Genomic DNA, 23,886 nt, shown 5'->3' with positions numbered 1-23,886 from the left:
TCTTTCTCTTAATTCTGGAGAAATTAAGCTCATTTACTGTAACCTGGGTTTAGATAAAACAAATGGGTTGTTCTGCTCTGAATTTAATTGGCTGCCGAGGAATCAGAATTGAATCCTATGCAGCTATTTGCTGTTCCTGTGTTTTTTACACCGTTCGCATTACCACGATGACCCAGAATTGTTTGTGAAGACTTGCATGTCTTGCTTCAAAAATAAACTACTGGTAGCTGCAGGCAAAAAGAAAAAAAAATGAAAATAAATAATAATTACTTTACGCTATTACGCTATTGTTAACTAGTTTCAAAACAAAAACCTTACAGTGAAATTGTCTATGGTAACCAGTTTCCAATGAAATACTGTAACTGACATAGGATTCCCACTTACAAAGTTAGCAACAGTGCACTATCATGTGTCTATTTACAACGAATAAAAACGTTTTGGTGAAGATTCAACTTAATCCTACAAAAAAAAAAAAAAGAAAAAAATCAGTATTGTGAACAGTTAAAACCAATTAAAATGTCTCATCTGCCTTAAAAACTTGTAAATATTATAAGCTAGACACAAAAACATATTGGCAAATTCACCAAAGAGCTCCGATACACCACAGTCGCTCTCTGTGCAGAAAATAGAGAGAGAGAAAATTACGTGTTTCATAAAATTAAAGTTAATTTATTAATAATCTTATTGTAGTATTAATACATTTATAAAGTTACATATAATAATGCTAATGTATATACGTACAGTTACGTATGATAGGCTCACTGTATGCGCATGCGTGGTAGTTACATCCTTCAGCCAATCATAACTCGCGCTCTAAATTTTAAACTTTAACCGGAAGAAAAGACAACAACTAGCAAGCAAGACACTCGAGTATCTCGGTCTTCTCTCTTATTATTTTAATATTACCTCTCCGTATTCAAGAAAATGGATCTTAGTAGTGACGACCAGACTAAAATGTACTTTTATGAGAACAGACTTCAAACGTTCGTTGGTTGGCCGTTTGAAGAAGGCTGCATCTGCACTCCAGAAAACGTGAGTAACGTTAACCCCTTCGATCCGTCAACACAGAAAAATTGTTCTGTATGTCCTGAAATGCATTTTTTTTGGTTCTGTAGATGGCCAAAGCAGGATTTATTCACACCCCGTCGGACAATAGTCCAGATATAGCGCAATGTTTCTTCTGTTTGAAAGAGCTGGAGGGATGGGAACCTGAGGATGACCCTGAGTGAGTCCATGTCTGTTCAACTTTCCGCTGATGCGTTATAGAGCTGAGAGAGGCTTTGTGTCTGTAATGCAATAAGACGCGGATTTCAAGTCAGGGTTATTTGATTTATTCAATGTCATTATTCCTCTGGTTATTTAGCATTTTGTTCTGATGTGCTTTGGTGTTCTTGTATTATCAGGAAAGAGCATAAAACACATTCTCCTACCTGTGATTTTATCTCGCTGAAGAAGACCGTGGACAGTCTGACTGTGGAGGAGTTTCTGAAACTTCAGAAAGAGAGACAGAAGTTTATCATTGTAAGTATGAGCTTGCTGACACAAAATGTCAAGCCACATTTATTTATATAGAACTTTATACAATACAAACTGTTTCAGTGCAGCTTCTCATTCATAAACAGGAAAATAAAAGTTTGTCTTGTAGAATAAAATTTTTTCTAAAACAAATAATATTTCAGCTGTAAAGCAGGTCCTCGGAAGATAATTGTGTCATTGTTCAGCTCAGATTAATTTGTTGTTTCACTCCAGGTGAATATGTTTCAATGAAGAGTTTTATAGAAAACTAAAACCATTAAGTTATTTTTGTTACTTGACATAATCATAAAATTCATATAATAGTATCTCAATGATACTAATATAGCCTGTGTCAATTTAGCAAAATTCATCAAACAAGTTAAATTAAACTATAAGCACCTCTGCAGGAGACAATAGTGTCATTTATTCAGCTCAAAGTTCAATGTGTTGCAACGTGTATTTATTCAGCCTAATTCACTTCACATTTTGTTCTCATCTGGTAGTATCAATGCAGTTAAATCAATAATATTACTGAATATTAATTGTCTTAAACTCCCAACTCAGCTAGCCAAAATTGACTAAGGATTCAAAAGTTCATCAGGAGACAGTATTGGACGAGATTTTAAATGTGTGTGTATAATAAATATAATATATATATATATATATATATATATATATATATATATATATATATATATATATATATATATAACACACGTTTAGGCCTGCCTGATTATGGCATAAGTCATAATCACGATTATTTTGGTTAATATTGTAAATAAATAAATATAAATATAAATATATATATATATATATATATATATATTTATATTTATTTATTTACAATATTAACCAAAATAATCGTGATTATGACTTATGCCATAATCAGGCAGGCCTAAACGTGTTATATATATATATATATATATATATATATATATATATATATATATATATATATATATATATATATATATATATATATATATATAATATATACACACACATACATCCATTATTTATTTATATATATATATATATGTGTGTGTGTATAATGTGTGTATATATATATATATATATATATATATATATATATATATATATACATACATACATACATACAAAAGCAGGGAGTGATTTTCTCTTTGTCTTTTGCTGTCGGCTCGGCAGCGGGACTTTCAGCCTGTTGTCGCTTTAAGAGCTGCATTTTCAACTGTTTGCATTCACTTAAGACATAACTAATGAGGGTTTCTGTGAATAATCACCAGGCACTGCATTTAGACACATTTTTGCATGTATTTGACAGTTTAGGCATGCACGGTCAGTTATAAGGTGACTTTACATGTCTGTATTTTCTTTCTCGCTTTTAAAAACACAAATAAATCTAATAAACTTAAATAAATCAAGCATTTTGAGAAAGTCACTTTACATTATTTTACTGATCTGCACATAAAAATTGGGATTTTATGGAGGAATGAAAGCACACCGCTGGAAAGAGGGCGGAACAGGGCACAATAATAGTTTTATCTCATTTACTGTATTTTTATAATCGTTGGAGGCTAAATCGAAACTGTATTTCAATTAATTGTACAGCATGAATACTAAATATAGTGTAAAAACTTTTGTTAGCATTTTGTATACTCTGTGCTTTAGTTTTATAAACTTACCCCTCTTATTGGATATTTAACTTATACTTAAAAAATATATTTCTAGGGATTTCCTTGAACCTTATGTAAACAACTTTTAGACATGTTGTTTTAAATGCCTCTCCACATTTCTTTTAAATTTCCCTAATAGTTGACGAATGAGTAATCTAGATAGTTGTATTTGATTTATGTTTTCTTTGTGACAAACTTCATCTTATTTGGAATGTTTTTACAACAGAACTGCATCTTCCAAGTTTCCATACCTGAACATTAGTATATGATCTTGATTTAGTCCATGTTAAGAGTAAGAATGAAGTAATGTTTTTTGAAATCTTTCAGAAAAAAAGGTGTAACCAGGCGATTGATAAATTTGAAGAGGCGGTGAAGATCAAGAGAGCCCAGATCATCCAAACTGCGATGGGGGAGGAGTAAAGAGTTTCATTTTGCTATGGTCTGATTTTGGTCTGATTCTTAGTGTTCTTCTTTTCTTTCCTTTGTATGTCATGGAACTATGTATGTTCTTTTTAAAATGTTACCTGTGATGAAATGTGTATGTCACGCCACCTGTTAAAATTTATATACCTACTTCTTTCTTCTATAGTATTTATTTTAAAATGAGCTTAATAAAAAGACTCTACCATGGCTTCTGTAAAATGTTATAGGGAGATTTTTCAGCCTTATTTCTTGTTCTTGTAGTCTTTTTGTTTGTTTGTCTGTTCAGTATAAAAACTTAAATAAAAAAAACTTTTATCTGTAACGAGTTGTCTCTCTTGGGAATGGGAAATCCTGGAAATATCCGGAAATATTCAGGTCAGAATGGAGTCAGAAGATTTGAGAATAAAGAAATTAGATAATGGCAGCTCAGCTCTAAAATATTAGTCTAAATTGCTCATAGTGAGACTTATTTCTTGAAAAAAAAAATCTTAGGAATTCGGTGTGGAGAGACTTGTGAATAAATACGTACATTCTTGCATGTGTTTGTTGTATACTTCATAGGTATTTTTGTTTTATGATTATGAAAAGGATGGATGGGTGGTCGGTTGGATAATGTCATGAATGGTGTTGGTTATGAACTGTACGTCATGTTACCTCTGTGCCAATCACGCGTAATCTTGCTCTCCGTGTTAGTTGGACACGGACTGCACACACCGGTGAGGAATAAATGTCCAGGCAACCCAACCTTGCCTTTTAACACCACACAACTTTTCTAGTAATAATACCTTGCATGTCATCTTATTTTGTTTGGCATCTTGCATGGACAATCAACATCACTTATTGCAGCTGTTGGGCAGCGCGTGAGATTTATTCCATGAGCTCCTGGAACACAAGTTAGGAATCTGATCGCGTCTCATAGACAAATGGTATGGTTTTCAGCGTAGTTTTTGACTTGTCCTGAATCGGAATCGCATATATTCTCACCGACATGAAAATGACATACGGTTTCGTGGTCGTCGGCGGGGGTTAACGGGTGTTCTCAGTTTCAGCTCTTTAGCGCTCGCCATTGGAACGGAATACTGGTACATCATCGAGGACAAGCGCGCGAACTACACTGACCCCGCGCGCATCAACTCTGGACTTTGGGGAGTGACAGATGGTATGTCGACCTTCATTTTCATTCTCATGTCTTCACCGTGTGGAGCTGTTGCCTTTGATCATAGTCAGATTGTTATTATTTTGAATTGGTTCGTTTTGTAATATCTTGGGCTTTAACTTGTGGTGCAGTTCATTTGACCAATGGATTTCCAGGACTTTACCTTGAATAGTTGTATAAAAATAAATAATTTAATAGAGACTGCACCCACCATACAACATCTAGCCCAATAATTAGTTTAAAACTGAGCATTAAAAAAAATAATAATAATTAGTGTCCATGTCTTAATTTCTGTAACTTTCTTGGCGCATTGAAGAATCGTCTTCAAAATGTCTTTTAGCGTCTTCTCAACTCTCTGAAACACTTTTTTCTTCTTTCTTTTGCAGTTTCAGCAACCAAACGCTAGCTAATCAGTTATGTTGTAATGTGTAATTTTTGTCTATATAAGATGTTATAGTCAGCGATAGAGCAGCTGTTGCTATGGTTACCTCCTAAAGTAAAATCAAATTCTGTTAATTCTACGCAGAAATGTAGCGTTATGTAGAATTTTCTTTTTTTTTTCTTTTTTGGTTTTACTGTTGTGGGCACTGAAACGTTTGAAAACGCTGTTAAACAGTCTGTATTAATTCGAGTCTTACAAGGGCAGCCATATTTTGCACCCTGTTGATTTGCTTTGTGTTTTTGTGACTGTAGATGTCCAAAGTCATACGGAGGACACTGGATATTCAGAATCAGAAAGGCAGATGGAAAGTAAGCTTGTAAAACCTTTTCATAAACACAATAACTTTAACTCCCTCTAAAAACTGCTTATTGTACTGCAGTGCTGTGTCATTTAATATCATTTCTGAGTGGCTTAACAGATCTAATTTACCTCATTCAGTCATGCATAGCGTGATGGCCATCTTACTGCCCTTGAGTCTGGTGATGCTGGTGTTTGGAGGTATCTGTGGCCTCGTCAGTTCCCTAGCAAGAAGCCGGACACTCCTGATCGGATCCGCTTCATATTTCCTCCTGTGCAGTAAGTCTTACCTATTGAACTCTGAAAGCCTCTACTTTTGTAAAATTAAAGGTACTCCGTTTGTATACTGCTTGCAAAAACAATCTCATGCAAAATAAACTTGTGTCTGCAGACTCATGGGGTACAACATAGATACACAAAGTTCAAGTTCATACAGTTGGCTCTGCAGTTCTTTGAATGTCATTCAGAAACCGGAAGGCTGAAGGCATTACTCACCTAGAATTATTGTAATGTCAGAGTCTTATGGGACTGAAGTTATTGCAGTTTATCGTTTTCCTCTCATGAAATTGATAGGATAATAGAGAACATTCCCCCAGATATTTCTATGATTGAAATGGGCAATCTTAAGGTGAAAGAGAAAGAATAATATCTGGGTAGATTTATGTAAGGAATGATAGAGCCCACAGTAACTCTGATCATGCATCAGTCTCTCATTCAAATATTATTGCTTTTGTTCTTCATTGAATGCATGCATGAGCAAAGTAAAATAAAATAAACTAATAATCCATGCTGAATACAACCAGAGCTCATTTCATGAGACCCCTGTAAGAAATCCCAAAGCAACTTAAGTATCACAGGCAATTTTGCTTTTGGTGATACACTCATTGTTGAGACATTGCTGGCTTTAGCCTGACACCAAACAGCATTTCAAAGCCTGTATCTTGAGAGTGTCAACTCACTATGTAGCCTGAAGACATATGACTTGAATAAAGGTTTCTTTAAAAGAGCCAGCCAATGAACCCCAGCACTTCAGAGGATGTTGATTGTTAAATGTTTGAACTGAATCATTTATCACCGTGGAAATAAGGACCGCATGTCAAGTGTTTAACACAGTGAAGCTTGGAATATTTTGGCATCAGTCTTGTTACTTACATTGTCTTTATTTGTTGGATTGTTTACAAGAATGTATAGCAAAATAACAAACATGCAATTTTGAAGGAATATTTTGACATAAGAGAATTCCACATGGACTGCTTCCTCTCATACGATGATGCTTTTAAAGTAACAGTTCATCGAAAAATGAAAATCTGCTCAAAATTAACTTACATGCAGGCCATCCAAGATGTAGATGAGTTGGTTTCTTCATAAGACAGATATTGGGAAATTTAGCTCTTGCTTAATCACTTTACCAGTGGATCTTCTGCAGTGAATGGGTGTTGTCAAAGAGAGTCCAAACAGCTGATTTAAACGTCACAATAATCCACAAACTTCAACATGACTTCATTTCAACAATTATCGTCTGGTGAAGTGAAAAGCTGTTTGTTTGTAATGAAGTCATCATTTAAAGGGGGGGTGAAATGCTCATTTTCACTCAATCTCCTGATAATCTTGAGTACCTATAGAGTAGTACTGCATCCTTCATATCTCCAAAAAGTCTTTAGTTTATTATAAGAGAAAAATAGTCTGTGCCGATTTTTTTCGGAAAAACACGAGCCGCTGGAGGCGTGACGTGTGGGCGGAGCTAAAGAATCACGAGCGCGAGTAGGCTTTTGCTTTGAGAGCGTTTGGAAGTTGTGACATTACCGTGAGGGAAAAAAAACATCATCCAAAACAAACCATGGCTAACAGCCAGATTCAGCCGTTTATTTATGATCCAGAATCAGATCCCGAGGCTGAAACTGAACGAGAGCAGCAGCAGCAACGACTACAACAGCGTCTCTATGTGGTATGTATTGAAACTGTATATATTTGCTTATGTAACCCCTCTTTCCCGGGTCCTTTCTGACGCTCCGAGCGGGGCTCGAACCTGGGTCTCCTCTAACAAGGAGGCTAAATGGCTACAGCCACTAGCGTCTGTTGCTAGTGCGTCTCTTGAGATCGGGGAGGTTTACCTGCACAGCACTACTCGCTGGCCTCCGTTATACTTAGCGGTTTTGGAAAATGACTAAGTGCCACTTTATGTCGTCTTTTTTTTTTCCTTAAAGGTGTACAAGAGGTTTACTTGATGTGCTTACTCGCCGATAGCTAAGTTAACAACACAGAGATATTTGAAGCAGTTTTACTCACCGCCTGCGGTTCCAACACACGATCGTGACCCTTTTTCGTTGGGACTGCATTATCGTTAAGAAATAAACGATATGCAAATCCGGCGTCAAACTGGGCCTTGTTTGTAAAACAAGCATCTTCGAAATGCAGGGAACAAACAAAAACACTTGCACAACTCCGTTGATGCTCTGTAAAAATAAACTTCGTCCACTGGTCCCTTAATGTTTTTTTTTTTTTTGGTAATCTGTGCAGGGTTGTCTTGCCCTCGCAACCAAAAACACACTTCATTTGTGACAATTCGGTCTCTCGCTCTGATCAGTGAACGTCTGTTGTGCTCTCAGTGCTCTGCTATACGGGAGCGCGCTCTTCCGGCAGACGTGCCCTTAGGACCTATATAAGGAAATTCCGCTCCATCTAACGTCACACAGACCCATACTCGAAAAAAAACTTTCCGAAACTTGTGACAAACCGGAAGGAGTATTTTTGGAACAAAAATACGCCTTCAAACGTAAAACTTAATTTTTGAAACTTTGTCCATGTTTAGCATGGGAATCCAACTCTTTAACAGTGTAAGAAACTCAGTATGCATGAAATAGCATTTTACCCCCCCTTTAAGATATATTTATAAGAAACATGCAGTGTTTCACTTCAGAGGATGATGATTGTTAAATGTTTGAACTGCCATCTTGATGCTGTACCATTCATTGCAGAGGATCCACTGAGTAAGTGATGTCATGCTAAAATCCTCCAAATCTGTTTCAATGAAGTACATTTTCAGCAAATGTTCATTTTTGGGTGAACTGTTCCTTTAAGAAAATCAGGCTGTGATTTGTTATACATACACACAGTGCTGTATAAAAATAATCCGTAGTTCCTGGATTGTACAGACTGTTTGTTTTAAATGAACCGGCAAATGTAAGATCAGAAACAAGTCAGTTTGTTCCTGTCTAGATTCTCAACCATACTAATTAAAAACTGTGTTACACTCTCTGTTTATTGGCTCTTAATTTTATGTGCATATTATGGCTGATGTGGAAATCCATTCTCATTTTGTCAGTGTTTTAAACTGCTGCTGTTTATCCACATCAGCTCATTCTGTTTTAATGAAGATTTGGTAATAATGTCTCACGTCTTGAAATCATCAGACGCACCAGGGGGCCACAGGAAGCTACAAACTACTACCCTGTAGTTTAACTTCCTTCCTGTTTAAATCGCTGATGCTAATGCTTCTCTTAATTCTGAGAGCGGATGCTATAGTCTTGTGTGTTAATGGCTCTCTGCGCTGAGCAGTGTTTAGGGAGACAAGCTCTGTGCGTCTGGAAGGAGAATGTTTTTGTATTCAGTTCTGGTTCAGGTGATTACTGAAAAAGTCAAATCATTTCTGGCATCTTAAAATATGGGCTTATTAAAATAAATCCCTTAGATAATGCAAACATCAAGTTAGGAGGTTTAGCAGTAAAATATGAGATTAAAAAAATTGGAATAAGATCACTGGATGCAGGCAATTTTGAACAGTTGCAAAAAATGTTACAGGCGTTTACAACTGAAGCAAAAGCTTACTGTTTAAGACCTGAAGTCACCGTCAAGCAATCCAAGATGTAAACGAGTTTATTGCTTCATCAGAACAGATTTGGAGAAATTTAGCATTACATATTGCTCACCAATGGATCCTGTGCAGTGAATTAATGAATTAGTGTTTTGTAAAGCGAAAAACTGCCTGTTCGTAATGAACAAATGGATCAAGGAATTTTTACATTAAACCATCACTGCTGGCCAAAGTACCATAATCTGTAATTACACTTTCTACAGTGAAAACGTCCATCCCCTGTTGACCTCTCACATCAAAATCTAACTTCTTATTTGTTTAGAATTGTCTTATCACTTGTACACAGGGCTTGATCTGTGTATATTTCTCACCTGATTCAGCCGAGATTATACTTTTTCACTGGAAAAAGCAATATTGTGGAATGAGGACTCATATTTTAGAAGTAAATGTTAATTAATGCATTAACTATCAAGCATGTACTTACATTTAGTTAAGGCTGTCAGTATTCATGTCTGAATCCATATGACTGCAGTTATAGTTAAGGATAGCTCTTCACTAGTTTGTGATTAGTTAACACCATTAGTATATGATGAATTAAGTATTAATTTAGGCATTTGTACATGATTATATATGCACCCTTATTGTTAAGTGTTATTGATATGATTGTGGCATTGAAGACATTAAAACCTATCTAGTACTTGCAATCTAGTACTTGCCATTGATTAAAAGAAATTGATAAACATAATAAAGCGACTACATTTTAAGATCTGCTGATTTAAGACTAATTGCAATTTTTAGCCCACATCTAAATATGTAACTATTTTTTTTTCTACTGTACACCACAGAGTGAGAACAACAAGGTGTAAAGATAAAGGATGCTTAATTGGTTTTATTTGTCTGTGTGCATTCATGTGTGCTTGTGCATGTGTTTTCTCAGGTCTTCTCACTCTCTCTGGGGTGAGTCTGTACATCAGGTACTCTCAGAAGGCTCTGGAAGAAACTGAAAGGCGGATGGGCCATGAGCAAATGGCTCAAGTGCACACGTCATTCGGCTGGTCTATGGGCATGGCCTGGATCTCCTTTATTCTGGAGGTGATCACTGGTCTTCTCCTACTGCTGGCTGTCAGGCTGGTGCCCTTAACCCAGTATGAAGAGTCTGTTGCTCCCATATAGAGACTCGCCACCTGCTTGAACCATACATTTCCATTTCAGGCAAGCTAGTCAGTATTTGTAAAGGTAAGGTCTCCTCTTTGCTTACATTGTTAGCAAAAATGCAGATTAACATTATTGGTCCAAAGTTTTGACACATCTATTCATTTCCATTATGATTGTTTTCCACATTTTAGAATAATAGCAAAATCATCAAAACCATAAAATAACACAAATGGAAGTAAATTGAAATGAAAATTTTTTTTTGTAAAGATATTCATACAAAAGCATGTTTTGTATTCAAAAATAATTTTACACGCTTAAGATCACGAGAAACATTACTTGATGAGTAGTGCAGAGCTGGACAACCAAATTGCACTTTGCAATATACTATAACTCTGTTATGTAAAATATGTAGAAAAAAAAAAGGCCAACTGTTTTGCTCTTCTTTTGTTGAAAATAGCTACTGTAATTGCTAGTGAGTTTCATTTGTTAGTGTTTCTGTAATGTTATTTTCTTTTATGCTGGGCTCCTGCTTGCCAGTATCCTATTTTTTCAGCCATCTATTGTCATTAAATATGTGTAGTTTATGAAAAAGAAATAAAGGATATTTCTGAAAGAAATTATTTTAAATTCTGCAATTTGATTTGCTTTACAGTGGGTGTGGAAAAGAATCCTTTAAAATAAATCCCCCTTTAAAATAATCATATTTTGTTGCCTTGTAGCCTGAAATGAAGACGGACACAGTTTTGTTTTATCCAACTGTATTTACTCAGTGCTATTTTTAACAACCACGGGACAGATATAACACCAACATGTCAGAAAACCCCCCCGAAAAAAAAAGATGACTGATTTGTAAAAAGGATCATCCCCTTGTGTCAGCCTTTTTTGAACCACAGCATATTTGCCCACTTTTCTTTGAAGAATGGCTCAAGTTCAGTTAAATTTGATGGTGAACGTTAGTGGACTACAGTTTTTCAGTGGAGTTTAAGTCTGGGCTCTGACTGGGCCATGTAAGGACATTCACCTTTTTCTCCTTCAACCACTGTGTGTGCTCAGGTTTGCTGTGTGCTTTGGGTCATTGTCATGTTGGAAGGTAAACCTTTTTCTGGCAGAGGACAGCAGATTTTCCTCAAGAATTTGACTGTATTTTTCCCCATACATTTTCCCTTCTATCCTGCTCCAGTCCTCCAGTCCCTGCTGCAGAGAAACACCCCATAACAGGACATTACCACCTCCATGCTTTACTGTAGGAATGCTGTTATTTCGAAGATGAGCTGTATTGGATTTCTGCCAGATATATTGTTTGGTGTTGAGGCCAAATAAAAAAATGTTTGTGTCATCTGCCTCAGAATCTTCAAGTTGCATTTTGGCAAAGCTCAGTCGTGACTGCATGTGGCCTGACTTGAGGAGTGGCTTTTTTCTTACAACCCTCCCATAATGCCACATTTGTGGAGAATTTGTGATGTTGTTGTCACATGCACACAATGTCCACTCTTTGTCATAAATTCCTGCAACTCTCTAACCAGTTTCCTCCGAGCTCTTTCATTCAGTTTGGAGTGACGTCCTGATCCAGGGAGGGTCTATGTTGTACCAAATACCTTCCACTTCTTAATAGACTTGACTGTACTTCTAGGAATTGATAAAGCCTTTGAAAAAAATTGAAATATGCCTGTCCACAACTTTAACCCGGAGATCTTTTGACAGTGTCCTACTACCCATAGTTGATTGTTTGCTTCATTTGCACTACCAAGGACTGAAATGCTCCAGGAAAGCTCTTTTCATGCTAAGCTAATCAAAATGACCACCGCTGATCACAGTTGAAAGTCAAAGGCTTTAGGCGTTTCTCAATGTCAAGGATACTTCCTTGGTAGGACTGATCCTTCCAAGTCACTTCCTTCAGAGGCTAGGTGAGAGTCCTCTTTAGCATACGGAGAACACGTAAATGGAACAAGCTAGCAAGTGCACATAATTGCGTCATTACGTCAGTGAAATGGTCCGTCTGAATAACGCTGTGAATGGTATCATTAAATTACTTTGGACAACTTAACTAGTTATTTATAAAATAAATGCCGTTGACGCAACCAATTGTTAAATGACAGGTCCGGTTCAGTTAACCATTTGTATTTGTATAATTTACTATATCAATACGGTAGTAATTTGTACTGGCATTTAAACGTCAAACTTTACTTATATTTACTACAGTTATAACAAATGTTTGGTAACGTAAATAAAAACCGTTAACGCTCCGACTAGGTTAATGTTCAACATTTTTTTAATATTTTAATTTACGTTAGATAGCAAAGGATTAGGATTGGATTAGGCATAGGATTGTGGGTGATTTGAGAGCGCGAAGGATACACATATGCATCCTTTCCTGTGTATGGCATATTCTTCGAATGAAGGACTCAGCCTCAGTCAACTTGGTTGAAATTCCGAGGATCCTCGACATTGGAACAGTCCTTCGACGGATGTCGATGACGTAGCATCCTCGAAATACTGGCTTCCGAGGATCCTTCCTTGACATTGAGAAACACCTTTTGTGTGCCATTGAGAAAGTGTTTAGCTACACCTGATTGAGCTTACAAGTAATTTTCGGGAGGAGGGTGATCCTTTTTCCAACTCAGTGACTTTTTTGTTGTTTCCAGATTTTTCCATGTTGGTGTTATGTCTTTCACTTGGATGTTATAAGTTGAGTAAATACAGCTGGATAAAACATCTTTATTTCGGCCTGCAAAGCAACAAACTGTGTTTATTTTAAAGGGGGATGATACTTTTCTACGTATAACCACTGTATATTTGATACCACTGTATATTTGATGTTTTATACTCAAGCTTCAGAAACTTCACTTTTCATTTGTGTGCTGTGAATTTTTTTTTTTTTTTTTACTTTGATCAGCAGATAAGTCAGGTTTTCCATTTAGAAAATATGTGCTAAGATGGATCATATCAAATGATAGTTATTTGTCGTCACATTTCTATCCATTTTACCTGTACAAGCTAATTTTATTTGGAATACCAATATAGAGACATCTCACAATCCCTGAGAAGCTGAATGTTTTTGAATGCTGTTGTTCTTAAAATACTGTTCTCGTAAACAATGTTTTGCTTTTAATAAAATCTTCCCATTTAAATGTATGTTTGAATGCTTTAACATGATTCGTAGTTGATGTCATGTTGTTACTGCTTTCAGGGATTGAATTTACTCTAGTTGTTTAAAAAAAATTTTTTTAAACTTTATTTACATTTTTATATCAATCTGATTTTGGTTTACGGCAACAGTGAGGAACATTATGCCTTTAGATATTCATCAAGATTAAAGCTTAACTGAATTGCCTGTATGTAAATTATTTATTTTTATTATTATTTTTTTTTTTACTTTAGGACACAGCTTTAACAAATCAACAACAGAAGAAGAAATGTGACTCACTGTAGTGACTCAAGGTGCTTTTGGCACACTTAGCCGAGTTTATGAATCATAAAGAATGTATTGTCTTAAATGAGTGCTCTGGTGGGTTTAATTTTTTCAGGCTTACAGTAGCCATAAATGTAAGGGGTCTGCTTTAACACTTTCAGAGGGTGACAAAGCTCTGGTGGAGGCAAGAAATCAGAATCGTTCCACTTCATTTTCAGGTGTGGAAGGAAAGCTGAATGAGATAGCCTTGTTTTGATTCAAGCAAAATATTGGTCTTGATGCTTCTTTCCAAAATGAAATTGATTATTTTTCATTTGCCTTATTATTTCTGTAAATTGCAGCCATTTCATTTAAACACAAGGCTGGTCTAAAAACTGAAAAAATTCCAAATGCTGCATCCCAAATGAAAATGTTTTTTTTTTCTTGTTGTTGTTGAATTAATCACAAACTATAAATTGTGCTTTGTTGCCATCCCTATTTATTTTTTTTTGTCAGAATTTGGCGTAAACAGAATGAGAACATGGATCCATCATGCCTTGGTACCACTGTGCAGGCTGGTGGTGGTGGTGTAATGGTGTGGAGGATGTTTTATTGGCACACTTTAGGCCCCTTAGTGGTGCCAATTGGGCATCGTTTAAATGCCACGGTCTACCTGAGCATTGTTTCTGACCATGTACATCCCTTTATGACCACCATGTACCCATCCTCTGATGGCTACTTCCAGCAGGATAATACACCATGTCACACAGCTCAAATCATTTCAAATTGGTTTCTTGAACATGACAATGAGTTCACTGTACTAAAATAACCCTACAGTCACCAGATCTCAACCCAATAGAGCATTTTTGGGATGTGGTGGAACGGGAGCTTCGTGCCCTGGATGCGCATCCCACAAATTTCCATCAAGATGCTATCCTATCAATATGGGCCAACATCTCTAAAGAATGCTTTCAGCACCTTGTTGAATCAATGCCACGTAGCATTAAGGCAGTTCTGAAGGCAAAAGGGGGTCAGACACAGTATTAGTGTGGTGTTCCTAATAATCCTTTAGGTGAGTGTATGCATCTGTCTGTGTGCCTATTGATTCTAGGGCAGGGTTTAGAGTTTAGCTCCAACCCTAATCAAACACACCTGAGCATGCTAATCAGTGTCTTCAGGATTATTAGAAAATCACAGGTAGGTGAGTTTGATCAGGGTTGGAGCTGAACTCTTAGTTTAGCCCTCCAGGACATGATTTGAATAGGGGTATTCGTACAACCACACGCAGCACACATTTTTTTTTATTAAAGAAACCATTAAAACTATTAATTAATTCCAATGAGGTACTATGTAAGTTTTAAATATTTCTAAATTTTTTCATACTATAGTTTGATTTCATGTGCACGATTAAGGACTTCACGCTCCAAAAATCCTAAAATCGCTTTGTTAGTGGTATAGGTACAGATTAATGCAAACAGGCCAATATCAATATCACTATTTCCATTATTGACAAATCTCTTACTGCACAGTAATTGTTTACTTTTTATTTTTCAAAATGACACTTTCAAATAAATTTCAATTTGCATCAATTCAAGGCAGTACAACTACATCCATGATGTATAAAATACCATTTTAATGTGAGAATTAAGAATGAGAATCTGTTTTGCATTACAGTGAGAATATGAAAAGCAGGTTTTGTAAGAATCACCCACACTCATATTGACGCTGTGTAAAAGATTCTGTAAATTATGTACTTTTTATTTTTTTTGGAAGGCAAAACAAGCTCTTGGCTTGTCAGCCATGACACTGTCTACCTTGTCTTACCTGTACATTTCAAGGGCTGTTAATTGGACTTTAAAGACAGAAAATAATCAACAGAATAAATGATATGCCTAAAACCAGTTTAAGGATATGTAATTAAAAAATACTGTAAATTCAGTCAATTCGTTTCTCCTGCATGCTATAGCAATAAAGTTATCGGTGTTATCAACCAAAACTAGACCGTGGTCCTGAGCCCCTTCTGATATCCACTGCAGTAAATCTCTGCTTAGTTGTCATGACGATCTGTCTCTACACGACTATGTCTTTTCCTTATGGGGAACTCTTATATAACACTCAATTATAAAACAATAAAAACTAGCCATAATGTGTCTTTTTAATAGTTTAAACCGCTTCTGCTGCTTAAAGTATGCATTTAAACAAGATTCAAATGTCAGAGACAATAGTTTATTGTGAGTAACCATTAAGTGTGTGTGTAGTATATACACACACCAAGAAGGCGTACTATACCTCTTAAGTGGGTAAGTCTTGGCTGTCCAACTGGAGTGCAAATTAGTTAATATAATTATGCTTCATTGTACAGTTTTACAGCTTTTAAATGGTCCCTGAGACCGAAAGACTGGTGTAAAGACATCTCTGATTGGTCAAGGGCTCTTCTCATGCTGCCCTGGTAGACTTGAGCTTGTGCTGATGGGCCACAAAATGAGCCTTCTGTATAGCCAGCTGAGTGTCTTCCTCGCTGATGCCCAGATGCCACACAGCCCTGACTGTTCCCCCGACATGGGGGAACATCAGAACCTGGACCCCCTGGCCCAGAGCCTTCACCTCTTCTTCATCTACACCTGCCATCCGCTCGCAGAACTCGGCCGGGCTCATGTGAGCGTCCCGCAGACGGAACCTCAAAATGTTGCTTTGCACAGTGGTCAGATCCACCTGGTACATAGGAGGGTCACACTGTAACAACGCTACGAGAGAAAAGAAGAAAGACATTACATCAAACTCTTGAAATATAACTTTTGATATTTAAATTTAATTTTAAATATTCACATTTTTTTTTACATCTTTTAAATAGCTACTTTCAATACACTGAACAGGGACTGAAACTTCCAAGCTTCAACAGCACTATAAAAGTATCATAACTGTAGTCCATAAGACTATATATTCCCAGTCTTCTGGAGTCATAAAATTGCTTGTGTGAAAGAAATAATTTCAGTCCAGTGGACAGATAACTGCTGCATTTTTTTGAGTCAGTGAATTGAACTCGAGGACTGAATTTGTCAACAGAATCATTAAAACAATGTTTTTTTTTTGTTTTTGTTTTTGGCCCTTTGGAGCTTTAAAGTCTCTGTATGAAATTGAAAAGTGCAAAAAAAAATAAAAATAATAATAATCACCCTTTGTCTACCCTAGAAGGAAGAATTTTAAATTGGTTTCTAAGAACACGAGGGTGACTAAAATAATGACCTTTATTTTTGAGTGAACTGTTCCATTGGATGTATTTATTTAAACCGATTGATTTCTTACAGACTTGTGCTTTCTTTTGTTATGCTTTTAGTTTCTGATTTCTTAAAGAACACTGTGGTAAAAAATCAGGTTTTTATACAGCTTCGAATACACTTATGGGCGGTTTCCCAGACAGAGATTAAGCCTAGTCCTAAACTAAAATAGCCCTTTAATTATTAATGGTGCATGTATAGGATGTAGAGCTACATTAAATAATACCTAATTTTCTTTAACAAAGATGAGTTTTAAGGGATGAATACAGTGACTGCGTGGGGTCTACATTCAGTCATACAGGTTTATTAATGACCATAACTACTGTAGATGATTAACAAAAAGCAGTGGTGGTAACGCTCTAACGAAGGGGCTATCTAATTTCATCTACTGCATATAAGAGTATTTTACAAGCTTAATAATTCCTTTAATTCTTTTATAATCATAATGGTCTAAGAAAAGGTCTTAGTCAAGCACAGGCTAACTAATGCAATAAGCCTACAGTGCTTGCAGCATTGTGCGGAGGGTTGAAGGAAATCTATAGGGTTCTATCACCTTGGGCAAAGCTTTTGGCATTCCTGTGGTCCTCCTCCAGTCTGCCAATCATGTCTGACAGGGCAATCTTACCAGCTGCTGCCAAGACACCCGACTGGCGCATTCCGCCACCAAGTGCCTTGCGGGCACGAACGGCTCTCTGTATGAAATCTTTTGACCCACCTAACATGGTGCCCACAGGTGCCCCGAGTCCCTGCCAAAGAGCAAATCAGATCAGATTTTACAGCTCTTCACTTAGACAAAACAAAATAGTATCTATAAAAGAAAACATTTAGTAAAGCACAGTTCAGATATGATTATTGTATAGAACTATTGTATAGAATCTTTTTCTGTTAAATTCACCTTAAAGGATCATGACAGTGTTAAAATGTTATTTTCTTCCCTGAACCAGTGTTATTTTAGTATATTTTATATACTATTACAATATTTATTAGTATATTTTAAATTGATTTAATTTGTCTTAAAGTTTTTGTAATTGTTTTATGTGCTTTTGTCTCTCTTTAGTTTTTTTTTTATAATTCTATTTCATTTAATTCAGTTTTAATATTTCAGTTAGCTGATAAGGCTGCTTTTTAAAGTTTATTTATTGTAATATTTTATTAAGTTGGTTTCGTGACAAAAACAGTCCATTTAGTTTTTCATGATCATTTTCCACCCTCTGTATGAACTTTAAACTTAAACTGGCACTTTTTCAAATAAGTAACATTGGGTTGGTCATGTGACCTTAACATCTTAGCGCCTATAAGGCAACCTACTCCATGTTAAATAAAACCTGTCCCATCCCTTATGAAACAAAAATATATTGCAGTATATTGGAAAATATAATGTAATATATTAGGAATATATTTATTTATATTTATATTGAAAGTGGCAATCATTTGTATATTTTGCAATATATTATATAATATATATATCATCAATATATTATTAAATGTATTCAAATATATAAAATATTAGAAAATAAAAAGGGAAAATAATATATTACAATATATCACAATATATTTTAAGAAATCTATTGGTAAATATATTTTCCTTTCCCAAGGGATATGAACACCCCTAAAATATCTTCGTCATATTTGCATTTATGAATAAAGTATGATGTATACTACACAGCATTAATGACAACCTACAAATCATTCAACTATATTCACTGAAGTACTAATGCATCAAGTATAATCAAACAGCTGCTTTAGTATATGAGCATATGAGCAACGTTTATAAAGGACACCTGGAATTTAGATGGTTGCTTTTTCCTTGAACGTCTGTAGTCAGGACAGGCAGAAGTCATTTGATATTCATAACAGTGGTCTTTATCTATAAGCCTAAATTACATTTAATGTCTTTCAGCGAGAAAAGAGGAAAATCAGTGACAGAGAGTAGCCGTCTTCCAGCTAGATGCAAACTAGTTCTGTAATTAAAATGCAAATACGTTTCTTGACATCTACTCCAAGGATTTTTCTGAGAGTGGAGAATCATTAGGTTTTACTTCAGGGTCTCTTCAATCGACTTTGTGTGTATGTGATGATCTGAGCTGTGATGCTGAGTTCATTCTGTGGGAAGTAATGAGGAGGATATTTTCAAATCCTAGACGATACAATCTGATTAGAGGGGTGTTATCAGAGGAAAGTACCATCAATCTTTGATGATGCGACTAAAATAAGACTTGATCATCTGGATGTGTGAGACACCTTCAGGTTATAAAGCATACGAGCACTGACTTTACAAGGTCATTTTCAATGCCTCTCACTTAAACTGATTTCTCCTGCTTTTTGGTGGAAGACTACAGATTCTGTTTCTCACTGCCTGGGGTTGTTTAGTTAAAAATGACTGAAATAACTTTCCTGGAAAATGACTTTCTAGAGCATGAAAACTACTGCTAGCTTATAATAAGTACATTTTTCATATTATGAAAATCTCACTACTGTGTTCATGGTTAGGGGTTGCTGCATTTACTATACAGTTTCAATTTTCAAATTATGTTTTCCTTTCTCTCACATAAAGATTGTATTTGCCCGCTGGCAGCTACATTAAAACAACCTACATTTTGCCAAAATAAAGACTATCTATTCACAAAAATTGTATCAAAATAAATACACACACACACATTTTTCATAAGAATTTTGGAGTCGGGCTTCTTTTTGAAAGAAGACTCAAAGGGTAGTAATACTTAATTTAACTGTTTTCTATTCTAATAAATGTAATTTATTCCTGTGATGGCTAAGCTGAATTTTTTGCAGTCTTCAGTGTTACATGATCTTTCAGAAATCATTCTAACATGCTGATTTTGTGCTTAATAATTTTTTCAGGATTCTTAAGTAGAAAGTTCAGAAGAACAGCTTTTATAACTATATAAAAGTTTTGTAACTTTACTGTCAGTTTAATGCCTGCGTGCTGAATACATGTCTTTAAAAAAACACTGACCCCAAACCTTTGAAAACTTTTATTATTTAAATTAATCTATGTTTAAATACTTATCTGTACTAAATTGAACATGTTTAAATAACATCTGTCCTATAAATATTTTATTTAAATTCATATCAAACATAATTGTTCTGAATGTAATATGTAGCTATATGAGCTTCAAATATGTGTTCCTGTAGCTCAGTTGGTAGAGCACTGCACTATCAAGCGCAAGGCTGGGGGTTCGATTCCTGGTGAACACATGTTTTTGACGCTTTGGATAAAAGTGTCTGCTAAATGCATAAATTTAATTTAATTTAATTTAAATATAAAATAGTTATAAAAAAATAACAGAAATGGTATTATAGCACTGTATTATAAGTGGACTCTAAGAGAAAGTGAGTGCTTACCTTGGACAGACACACACTGACAGAATGGCAGTGCTGTATTATAGCAGAAGGTTGGACACCCAGGGCCACAGCTGCATTCATCACCCTCGCTCCATCCATATGCACAGTCAAACCAAAATTATCAGCCACAGAGCGAAGCTTTGGGGCGAAAAACACATAAAACTCACAGTTATGCATGTTTAAGGCTTCTACATTTTTTGTAACTTTAAACATAAAAGTGTAACATGTGTATGTGCTTCATTTGTCAAATCTGAGGCAATGCATGAAACATATTCGTGTCGGAGTGCTGAGTAAATCCGTCTTTGATAGATCACTCATTTACAAGATGAACATCACTAGGGAGTGTAAATGAAGGGATTGTGTCCCATTGTTCAAAGTTTATCACAAGGTGTCTGGCTGCCTTAACATATTCTCATTCTCTCACATACACACGTTTAATGAACAAATGTATAACCAATATCTAACCTCTTGCAGGAAAGAGAGTGGGAGGACGCGGCCTCCCTGAATATTGTGTGTGTTTTCCACACAAACCAGGCGGGAGCGTGGGTAGTGTGGGTCAGGGTAACCGTGACGGATCTTGGAGATCAGCTGGTCTAGGTCAAAGGTGCCATCGCTGAGGGTAGTGACTGCTGCAGAATGGACGCCTGCAAGCTATGAACAAACAGAAGCACATTTAATGTTGTATATTGTTGTTTCTTCAATTATGGGCACATCTGGAATTTATATGTTTAAGAAACTCACTTAACCCCTTATTTATATAATCTCTTACTGACCACAAACTTTTGAGCAGTAGTGTATATTTACAGTTGTTGGTACAGTAAGAAATGAAGATTTCTAAGATTTAAAATGACAGGAAAATATATTTAAATATTTCTGTTTCAATTTGTTTCTTGAACACCAAATCCAAATTCAGCTTTACCATCACAGGAATAAATGAAATTTTAAAATATACTAACAAAGACAACCGTTATTTTAAATGATTGTAATATTTCTAATATTACTCTTTTTTTTTTTTTTTTTTTTTTTTTCAAATGAAGCCTGCCTTGGTAACTCAAAAACAAAATAAAAATCTTACTTGAAAAAAATCTAACTGACCCTAACCTTTGGAATGGAAATTCACATGCATCTCAAAACAAATGATTTTTTCTAAAACATCCTGATAATTTCAAAATCTTCACATTATCATTGTGTTTAATAGCATTCTGTGGTGGAAATGGCATTTTAAGATTTTGGAATAAATTGGCAGACTCCTTTATGTGCTACATAAATCATGTAGTTGTCATGCATTATTTCCTTAAAAAATAATTTGATAATAAATTTCATAAAACCAGAGACAAAGAACAAATTAAGCCAATGCCAGAGACACATACTGTACATCCCTCATTTGTTCATACCTGTGCACTTCCTCCCTGTTCGTAAACATACATATGAGAGAGATCCCCTACTATCATCTCATCCCCCCTCTCTCTGCAGTGCACCATAACTGAGACACAGAAAGAGAAAAGAAACATGAGGGCAAAATATGTGTTAGGAATAACAGCTCCATGTTACTGCATCTGGTCCCTAACAAGAACAAAATTCCAAGAATAGTGAGCTATTTCTGTGAGCTAAAGCGCAAATCAATATCAGTTTTGAAATATCAGATTTTAATAGCCAGAAGCAGCTCTCAGGCTGAAACACTGGAAAACAGCATTATATGTGTCCAATTTACCTCAAAGTGACAACTGTGAACCAGTTTTATTAATAGCCCTGGGCACCATTCTGCAATCTCACCTGCAATCAGGTTACTCATGGTTCCAGTGGGGACATACAAAGCCGCTTCCATGCCAAACATATCAGCAGCTATTTTCTGTAGTTCTATAGAAAGAATTGGGGGAGAACATATTTAAACTATTGCATATTTGATCATAAAAATTCTGAACATGCAAACCCACTTTTTAAAATATATTTAATAGTACAGTGAGCAGAACTATGAATCAAAACAAATTATGTATGGGAAATTATTTATTGTCAAAATAAATAAATAAAGCAAATTATCTTATATTTTATTGTATTCAAAGCAGAATAAAATATTTATTTGGATATCATGAGGTGAGCTGCTTTCAGTCTCATTCGTCCAAGTTTAAACATTATCCTTTAGGACACATTTTATTGGAAACCTTTGGCCCACCCATCCAGACACACACACACTTGCATATTTTTTATGGTTTTAACAGATGGAATCATAATTGAACACCACTGAAACCTTTACATTTTTCAGAATAAGAGTCTGACGTTACAGAAGCACGCAACCGACTGTGTTTCAACATCTAACCATTAACCGTAGGGTCTTCTCCGAACACATCGTCTCCGACCTCTGCCTCGGACATGGCTCGGCGCATGGCCGCTCCGGGTTTGGTGACGGTATCGCTGCGGAGGTCCACGGTGCGAACGGCTGATCCCGTGACCACCTGCGGCGACCCATAGTACAGTCGCACCGGATCCACGTAAAAAACACGACGAGGTTTGTGGAAGCAATAACGGAGTAAACGAGCTGGAGTCGTTAGTGTTCTGGAGCTCATGTCTTCTCTTTTGCACGGTAATATAACGGTAACAGTGCATCAATTCACAGGACTGTACTGAACTTTGGTTTACTGTATTCGATAATCATTGATTAAGCGGCCTGTCTTAAACTTACAGACATGAATAATGGAACACTTAGACATCGATCAGTTCACAGCAATCCTCTCAAAAGTACAAAACCTTTCGAGGTTTTCAAACCTACAGAAGGCAACCATTTCCATGGTTCAGTATGAGATGTAATATTGATCCAGGTGCTGTAGCCTGGCCAATACTGAATGATGGCCAAAAAGAAAAAGAAAAAACACAATTATGCCTTTATTTAATACGTTGACTGAAGTATTAACTTTGTCCACTTGTGGGCGCTCACATATAATATATGTGGAGGGTTAGCCCTATCAGCAGTTATTGAGGACTAAACTTTAGTTTTGTGATTTTGAACGTATCTGAACTGCGTTTTGTAGTAATATATTATATTTTCTTTGCTCATCATATTATACTTATCATACAGTTACCTCAAAGTGTTTGGCCACATAATCCACACTTAAAATAGCACTGCATTAAATGTAAAGTGGCATTTATTAGCACCAGCACATCTTTTAGTCAGCAAATTGTGTGGAACAGATTTAAGATTATTGTGATGAACTACACCTATGTTTTTTTTACACCTCTGTGTAATCGTGAGGACCATGAGGAAACTAACATAGTTCTGAGAAAAGCTCTTGCTTCATTTGTTTGCAGATGCCATATTGTGATATTTTGTACCTAATGACGTTTAAATGTGACTTTTGAAATATATATATATATATATATATATATATATATATATTAGTGCTGTCAAAATTAG

At 35.8% G+C, this 23,886-nt stretch overlaps 2 protein-coding genes and 1 pseudogene across 2 annotated transcripts; 2 read left to right on the top strand and 1 right to left on the bottom strand.

The window, feature by feature from the left end:
• Nucleotides 1-812: 812 nt before the first annotated feature.
• LOC113055953 (baculoviral IAP repeat-containing protein 5.2-like) lies at nucleotides 813-3,902 on the top strand. Its single transcript, XM_026222347.1, has 4 exons — nucleotides 813-1,032; nucleotides 1,116-1,225; nucleotides 1,404-1,521; nucleotides 3,498-3,902. Exons 1-4 carry the CDS (start codon nucleotides 925-927, stop codon nucleotides 3,588-3,590), a joined length of 429 nt encoding a protein of 142 aa, XP_026078132.1. The 5' UTR covers nucleotides 813-924; the 3' UTR covers nucleotides 3,591-3,902.
• Nucleotides 3,903-4,140: 238 nt separating this feature from the next.
• Nucleotides 4,141-11,713, top strand: LOC113055952 (transmembrane protein 235-like; annotated as a pseudogene).
• A 3,742-nt stretch (nucleotides 11,714-15,455) lies between these two features.
• Nucleotides 15,456-23,162, bottom strand: LOC113055951 (probable low-specificity L-threonine aldolase 2). Its single transcript, XM_026222346.1, has 7 exons — nucleotides 22,795-23,162; nucleotides 22,254-22,337; nucleotides 21,875-21,963; nucleotides 20,946-21,131; nucleotides 20,481-20,618; nucleotides 17,671-17,863; nucleotides 15,456-16,586 (listed from the first exon to the last, which is right to left on the bottom strand). Exons 1-7 carry the CDS (start codon nucleotides 23,039-23,041, stop codon nucleotides 16,279-16,281), a joined length of 1,245 nt encoding a protein of 414 aa, XP_026078131.1. The 5' UTR covers nucleotides 23,042-23,162; the 3' UTR covers nucleotides 15,456-16,278.
• Between the last annotated feature and the right edge of the window lie 724 nt (nucleotides 23,163-23,886).

Source organism: Carassius auratus, chromosome 37, assembly GCF_003368295.1.
Source record: "Carassius auratus strain Wakin chromosome 37, ASM336829v1, whole genome shotgun sequence".
Classification (NCBI taxonomy): domain Eukaryota; kingdom Metazoa; phylum Chordata; class Actinopteri; order Cypriniformes; family Cyprinidae; genus Carassius; species Carassius auratus.
This window is presented reverse-complemented; position numbering and strand designations above follow the sequence as displayed.

What these genes read in the sequence shown, in the direction of transcription:
- LOC113055953 (XM_026222347.1), top strand. Translation starts at nt 925, where the DNA reads ATGGATCTTAGTAGTGACGACCAGACTAAAATGTACTTTTATGAGAAC. An exon ending in GAACCTGAGGATGACCCTGA is followed by an intron (nt 1,226 to 1,403) that starts GTGAGTCCATGT and finishes TTGTATTATCAG; the next exon opens with GAAAGAGCATAAAACACATT. An exon ending in AGAGACAGAAGTTTATCATT is followed by an intron (nt 1,522 to 3,497) that starts GTAAGTATGAGC and finishes GAAATCTTTCAG; the next exon opens with AAAAAAAGGTGTAACCAGGC.
- LOC113055951 (XM_026222346.1), bottom strand. Translation starts at nt 23,041, where the DNA reads ATGAGCTCCAGAACACTAACGACTCCAGCTCGTTTACTCCGTTATTGC. An exon ending in AGAAGACCCTACGGTTAATG is followed by an intron (nt 22,338 to 22,794) that starts GTTAGATGTTGA and finishes TTCTTTCTATAG; the next exon opens with AACTACAGAAAATAGCTGCT. An exon ending in CACTCTCTTTCCTGCAAGAG is followed by an intron (nt 20,619 to 20,945) that starts GTTAGATATTGG and finishes TTCGCCCCAAAG; the next exon opens with CTTCGCTCTGTGGCTGATAA.